Source organism: Otolemur garnettii, unplaced genomic scaffold (genome assembly GCF_000181295.1).
Source record: "Otolemur garnettii isolate 467f Iridium unplaced genomic scaffold, OtoGar3 scaffold00021, whole genome shotgun sequence".
NCBI classification, from domain to species: Eukaryota; Metazoa; Chordata; class Mammalia; order Primates; family Galagidae; genus Otolemur; species Otolemur garnettii.
Window position 1 is genome coordinate 16483920 of NW_003852416.1, and position 6974 is coordinate 16490893.

Sequence of the window (6974 nt, forward strand, 5' to 3'; positions counted from 1 at the left end):
AAAGGAACTTTCCTTTCTGCTGGCCCTTTGTTCCCTTTTCTCCTGGGTCTATAAATGGTTAAGCTCCCTAAGCTGGTAGGAGAAGCTTTCTGCCTTCTTGTAAAGTTTGATTCCTGGAGGCAGATTTTTTTTTTTTTTTAATCTAGCAAGTGTCAGATAATTGGAAGGGTGGAGTGAGGCTGTAAACCACGACACACCTTTGTCAGGACTTGTTTGGAAGCACAGAGCAGAAAGAAACAAGGTGGAGAGAAGAAGTGAACATTTTTGAAAGATCACTCAGCTTTAACACACCTTGGCTGGGGCTGGATAAAAAAAAGTGGGCACTGCAAACTCTAGAAGAAAACGTCAGGGGACCAGAAAGGGGGATTTATTGGGAGTTCTTTCCAGTTCCTGCAAAATCTCAAGCCAGGTAAGTAATAAGAAGACTGACCTTTCTCCCTTCTTCTGAGACTTTGATTGAAGGTTTGCCATTTAGAAATTAAATGTTTATTGGAGAAAAGAAGATGAAGTTCCCCAAAGAACTTTGTATATTCTAGCTGAAGTGGTGAATTCACTATCAGTGATGGCTTTGGTGTATGCGTTCTGCCTAGAGTGGGTCTTTTAAAGAAACAGGGAAGACCCATGGGAAAGAGATGGAGACCAGTTACATAGAATAACTGGGCTCTGGCGGCAAGATTTTCATGTGTATTTTAGTATTATAAAATGACTTATATTAAGTTGTTTTATTTAGAATATGATAAGGCTTAAAATTCCTTCTCTCTCATCTGCAATTTCTCCTCCCTTTGTCTCTCACTCCCCACTAGACAGAATAGAACAGCTGAGAGGTGAAGTTACATGTAGGGAAGTGTGTGTGTGGCAAGGTGTCTTCTAGAGGTAGCCCCTGGGATGCCCGGGCCTCTGGGTTGAAACTCAGGGTCTGGGCAAACATCATTGTTTATCATGCTGTAAAATTGCTCCTGTCCTTAAAGTAAAGTGAAATCTTTGAAGTGATCTAATTAATCCAGGAATTTCTTAGAGTCAAATTTGAAGGAAGAAAGAAAAAGAAATTTTTTCTGGGTATATACTCTTATTGGCCAACTTTGGGCCCACCTCACCCCCACCCCCCAAATCACTTTGAGGTGAGAATTACAACTTTAGGGATCTAACAGGACCGTGTTAACTGCTAACTGAGAAATTATCACTTTACTTTTTGAAATGAAGGCAAAACCTTTGGCAAATTACTTCTTCTAAGAGGATTAATCAGTTGTCTAATAGTTGGATTTGTTATGACTATGAAGTATAGTAAGATTTCTTAAAAGGTATTTGTTTGAAAAGCAGAATTGTTTCTTTTCTTCTTAGCTCCCCATATGTTCTCGAAGGCAGAGACCTGAGTCACAATTAACCTAAAACAGATCACCCTGATGGTGACTTTCAGAGATTTGGAAGGGGCTACTTTACTTTTAGGCCCTGCAAAACACCCACGTGAACCTGATCAGCATTGCCACGGGGCAATTAAAGGGAACAGTCCTGCTTCAGACTTGCACAGAAACACCCCAGACTGGTGAAACCGATCAGACTTAAGAACTAAGCACATTCTTAGATCATAACTGACCAAAAGAAGTCTGCATTTATTTTCTTTTATTTGCCATTATTAACTGTAGCAGGACACAACTGTAAACAAGCCCACATAACGGCAAAGCTGGTGCCCACCACCTCCCATACATGAAAATCAAGGGTGCCGAATATTCCAAACAGCAAACTGATCTCTGGGGTGTTGTGGAGGCGAAGTTTTGACAGTCACCCCAGGGCACTTGTTTCCTGGCCATCAGGCTGTGTTCTTAGCCCTTCTATGTTATCAGGTCAATGGTCAGTGGATGGCAGTTTTGGATTGGTTTTGTTTCAAATTTTTAAATGTACAGAGACTGGAGTAAGAGAGGCTATGAAAATACTTGTAATTCCTTAACACAGTATGGGAGTATTTATTCCTAAAATTAAAAATAGGGAGAAAAACACTTATCTTCTTCCCTCTCTTCATTCTATCAAGAACAAAGTGTTTCCTGTGTCATTAGAATAAGATAAAGTCAATGAAATGAGGAGTTGTCACTAACAGTGGTTTGTCCGTATTTGTGGGTGTGGTAGACCACATCACCATCTGCTTAGTTTTAGGTGGATCTGACATCACTTAAATGAAGTAGAAAAGAAAAAAGAATCATAAAAGTGGAGAATTGATTTTAAACTGTGTCTTCTTGCATACGAAAATGACAGGAGATCATTTTTACATCTTCCAAAGAAAATTAGCTATGGAATAACCACGAAGCAGCCCTTTAGATCTGCGGATGGAAATTCATATAATTTGGGGATTGAAAGCTTGAATATGCTGCTCATCCTTAGCTCTAGTGAAGTAGCCCAAACATCCAAGAAGTTACATATTATGCTGTTTGATGGTGGTTCCATTGAGTTGTGCGTTTGGAAGACGAGTGCCCTGGCAGCTACTGTAAGGGAGGCAGGCTCGGGCACGTACGTGGTCAGGAAACTCTTCTTTCCCTAACACTACACTTTTTAAAACTATCAGCACTTAAAATGTTTAAAAAAGAAGCCCTGTAAGAATGCTGCAGGTCTCATGGATGATCCTGGTGTACGTTTGTGCCTCAGCCCATCACTCTCCATTTATTAACTCACTTATAGAAAGCTTCCTCTTACATTAGGTTTAAAGGAATCCACCTCCCGACACATCCTTGACGCCTCAGGCTGTCGGTCTGGCTCTGTGTCATTTGAGTGGCTGCAGGCTAAGAGAGAAGACCTACCTGTCCCTACCTAGGGACAGGGCAGGGTCTTTGCACTGGGCACTTCCAGTGAGGGACCCCTTCAGATGTCTCAGTAGGCCTTCATTTCCTGCCCTCTGGAAGTTGGGGAACCTTTGGATTTTTGCTGCAGAAATCAAGCTTTTGTTATTAGGACTTAGCGAAAAGATGGAGAGCTATGGCTAGAAATGCCTGTTATTGTTCTGGATACAGAAAGAACAGGCAAAATGTGCCAGGTTTGCTGCCTGGAGACTGAATTCAGCAAACCAAGCTAACGTCTGCCTAAATGTGGCAAGCGCTACAGCCAATCCGGAGTGTACAGCCACTGGCAGCAACTTTCACTGATGGATCAAAATATGCAATAATTTGTAGGAAGTAAGAGCCTGTGGATTGTTATAAACAGTTCCTTTCGAGACAATATTTAATATGGATTCAGGTACCATCCTGGAGAGTTAGTCACCTCCCCACCAGCAGTAGGTACATTTAAATGTTTAATTTCCCCAAATGCCTCCTGGTTCACAGCTAATGATCAAAACAAAGTGTAAACGGGCTTCCAAGTTACCAAAGGTGATTAACGCTTAAATAAAGGAGCGGATCAGCTGCATGTTGGTTTGCTTGATACAAGGCATGCGAGTTATAGCTGGAATGCGGACAGAGGCCCAGGCCAGCTTTGGCCTTCTAACGGGCTAGCCTTCCCCATTGAACTGTTTATGAAACCCCTCCTCTGGGTTCCAGGAAACATATACATAAAGATTGTCTATGGCCTCTCAGATCCAGCTAGGATTTTTCCGTGATGCCTCATTCCTTGCCTAGAGCTGTGTTTAAGAAACATCGATGAGCAAGAAGTTGGCACATTTGACCAGGCCCTGAAGCTAACACCAGGCAGTTGATCAGCTGTCTGGTCTCATGTGGTCTTGGTTTTTAGGAGGGAAGTAACCCAGAGCTGCATTAGGACTTTCGTGAGCTCTAGACAGTTTTGCCTTTGTGGGCCCCTTCCTCATAAAAAAACTTTTTAATATTATATTTTACAACTCTATTGGTATAAAGAAGAATGTAATCCAGGTTAGATTATGTTTGTTTTTCCTTCTGATGTTAAAAGAATTAAAATATTTTTATGGACCTCCAAAAGTGCTATGGGCCTAGGCATAGGACCCATTGTGCCTGGTGAATAAATCAACCCTGAAGTTTCCAGGCAGCACAAGCAGGGCAGAAGTGGCGTGCCTTGGAAATCTAGAATCCAGCTTGAACTGCAACCAAAGGATAAACCAGGAGGCAGAGATGGGGGGGGGGGCGGGCAGGGAACACAGGGAAAGCCAGATTTCAAGTCCTTCTGGAACCTGGGACCAGGCATTGCAGCAAGAAGAGCTCAGGCAGGGCGGGATACTCATGGTGCTGTCCTGTGTGTTTAAGGCTGAGTCCTCACAACCCCACTACTGATGTCAGCCCTGCCCTACACCATCTACACTTAGGGACACAGCAAACAAGATTGCAATGAATTTCCTTTTCAGGAGCAGCATAATGTGAAGGGAAAACAGAAAATGCAAATAAGTATGTCTACTCCTACACAGCTCTGCAATTTTTGCAGATTTTCATCATCTATTTTACCCCCTGATGTCTGCAGATAAGCATATGAGAGCTGGTTATGATGACAAAAAATTCCATACCTTGAAGTATGAAGTTCCATATAAGTATGACAAATACAATGATTTTTCATCCCGGTTTAAATCCATCAAGTACCAGCCTCACATCCAGACTCTAAATAATGAAGCATGAGTGTCTTATATGCATAGAGCTCCAGACAGAGCACTGAACATTATGGGCTGCTTCAAAATGAATTAGATGGTAGCACAGAGAGCTTGACAGACTCCCTCCTGCTATTTATCAGCACAGCAAAGAGGGAGGTTTTATAGTCAAACAAAGGTCAGGGCAGCCCATCTGCCGTGCAAGCCCCCTGGTGCCGAGCAGGGGGCAGTCTGATCAATTAGATTCTGAAATAAGACCCCAGCACAAAGGGATAATATCAAACTAGAACCATTAAATTAATCCCTACTATACCTGATGACAAAAAATGGGAATGACTCTTGTAAAAAAAAAAAAAGTTGTGACTGAATAGTCGTCCATGGTAGGCATATGCCATAGGTTATTAATCCCTTCATGGGCTGATGGGCACTTGGGTTGTTTCCACATCTTGTACTCAATACTAAGCTGAAACTAGTAGATTAACAACGAAATGCCTACAGGAGATAAAAACACAAATAAATTCAAGAAGGGGTGGGAGGGGGTTAGGTCAGTACCCACCTAATGGGTATATGGCACACGAGCTGAGTGAAAGGACTCAGCTACAACTTGGACTTTACCTTTCAAACATAAAAATATAACCTAACCATATGTACTCACAGAGTAATCCAAAATTAAAAGAACAAAAAATGCAATGAAAGGATTATGCTTTGAATCCAAGGAATCAAATCTGGGGTTCTCAGCTTGCACAGTGGGGACCTATGCTTACTAAAAACAGTGGTAGGAGCTGTGGCCCTCACGGTTTCCGGTTCTTCCTGCAGGTGGCTATGGTATGGATGTAACCAAGAAAAACAAACGAGATGGCACCGAAGTCACTGAAAGAAGTAAGAGCATCAGAACTTCTCTTATTTATAATTGTTTCATTGTAAAAGTAATGTAAATTTGGAAACAATGAATAATTTGTTCATAATTCTATCATGACCACTACGTGGTTTAAAAAAATGTGTTCTTCTATAACAGCAATTCTCAGCCTGTGAGTTGCAACCCTGAGGAACTATATTAAAGGGCCGTGACATTAGGAAGGTTGAGAACCACTGCTCTATAGACTCTATTTTTTTTTTTGCAGGGCTGGGTTTGAACCCGCCACCTCCTGTATATGGGGCTGGCACCCCTACTCCTTGAGCTATGGGCCCCACCCTTTAGACTCTATTCTTTCCCATAAGCTGGCTCTTAGTTTAAAATACTTGTAACCAAAATGTATCCTGCCTTTTCTTCAGGGATGAAAGTTGCCATTTTTAATGTCTAGTTTTGCTAACCAGCATTTTGAATGATAGCATTTTAATGAAATCACCATAGGTTATTGAGGCATTTCCTATTTAGGACACAGGGCAGTGGACACCTACATGTATAATATCGCGGTTATTGCAGAGGCAGAGTTGAAAAAACACTGATGTCATAGTCAAAATCTACCCCGAAAACTGAAAACACACATTTATTTTGTGAAACTGCCCAAATGATAAATTCAGACACACTTAAACTGTCCCCCTAGCAACTCTAAGTTTGAGAACTTTTTCACTTAGTCTATGACTTTCATATATCGCCAATAAAAAAAAAATAATTCTGGCTCCACAGGCTTGGAACTTTAGGTTAGGAAATAAATTATTTTTATGTTTCAAAAAAATCCCAAAGGCCTCTACAACGAGAGGGTTAGTGAAAGCTCAAGAACTATTATTCAAATCAAGCTGCCTCTTTACTCTGAAACACCATCTCCTTTTATGCGTTGAATGCTGTTTCTGCTACGTTGATAACCCCATGTTCCTGCTAGGACAACCAAATTAATTAGGAAAATGCAGTGGGAAGGAGGGTGGCGCCAGTGCGGGTGTGTGGAGTGGAACAGGAGCCAGCTGCACAGCTGAAAAGGCCACAAGATCCTGCACCATCTTCCTCCACTTTGTCCCCTCGCCACCCTCCCACAAGCACATCCCCCCACACAGGAAGTCTGCTTTTAGGGACCAGTGACCCCAGCTAGGTTGGTGCTCCTCCTAGGTAGGTCAGCCCACCAGAGAAGGAGGAAGTGGTAGTGGCCACAGTCAGAGCACAAAGTGGGCCACGCTGTGGTCTGGGGAATTTCTTACCTCCCTGTGGTCCAGAATGTTGTTTAAAACACCTGAAGCTTGGCTCGGAGCCTGTGGCTCAAGCGGCTAGGGCGAACCCTAAGGTGGCGGGTTCGAATCCCCAGCCCGGGCCCACCAAACAACAATGCTGCAACCAAAAAAAAAAAAAATGGCAGGCAGGCACTGTGACCAGCGCCTGTGGTCCCAGCTACTTGGGAGACTGAGGCAGGAGACTCACTTGAGCCCAGGACTTGGAGGTTGTTGTGAGCTGTGATGCCACAGCGCTCTACCCAAGGGGATACCTTGAGGCCCTGTCTCAAAAAAAAAAAAAAAAAAAAAAAAA

General features: G+C 42.7%; 1 protein-coding gene across 1 annotated transcript in view; it reads left to right on the forward strand.

The window, feature by feature from the left end:
- Positions 1-360: 360 nt before the first annotated feature.
- The window catches only part of COL17A1 (collagen type XVII alpha 1 chain), a 47865-nt gene continuing 41251 nt past the window's right edge, over positions 361-6974 (forward strand). Inside the window, 2 exon segments of the mRNA XM_012803643.1 lie at positions 361-409; positions 5339-5401. Of these exon segments, the coding sequence (XP_012659097.1) occupies positions 5350-5401 (52 nt within the window). The 5' untranslated portion in view covers positions 361-409; positions 5339-5349.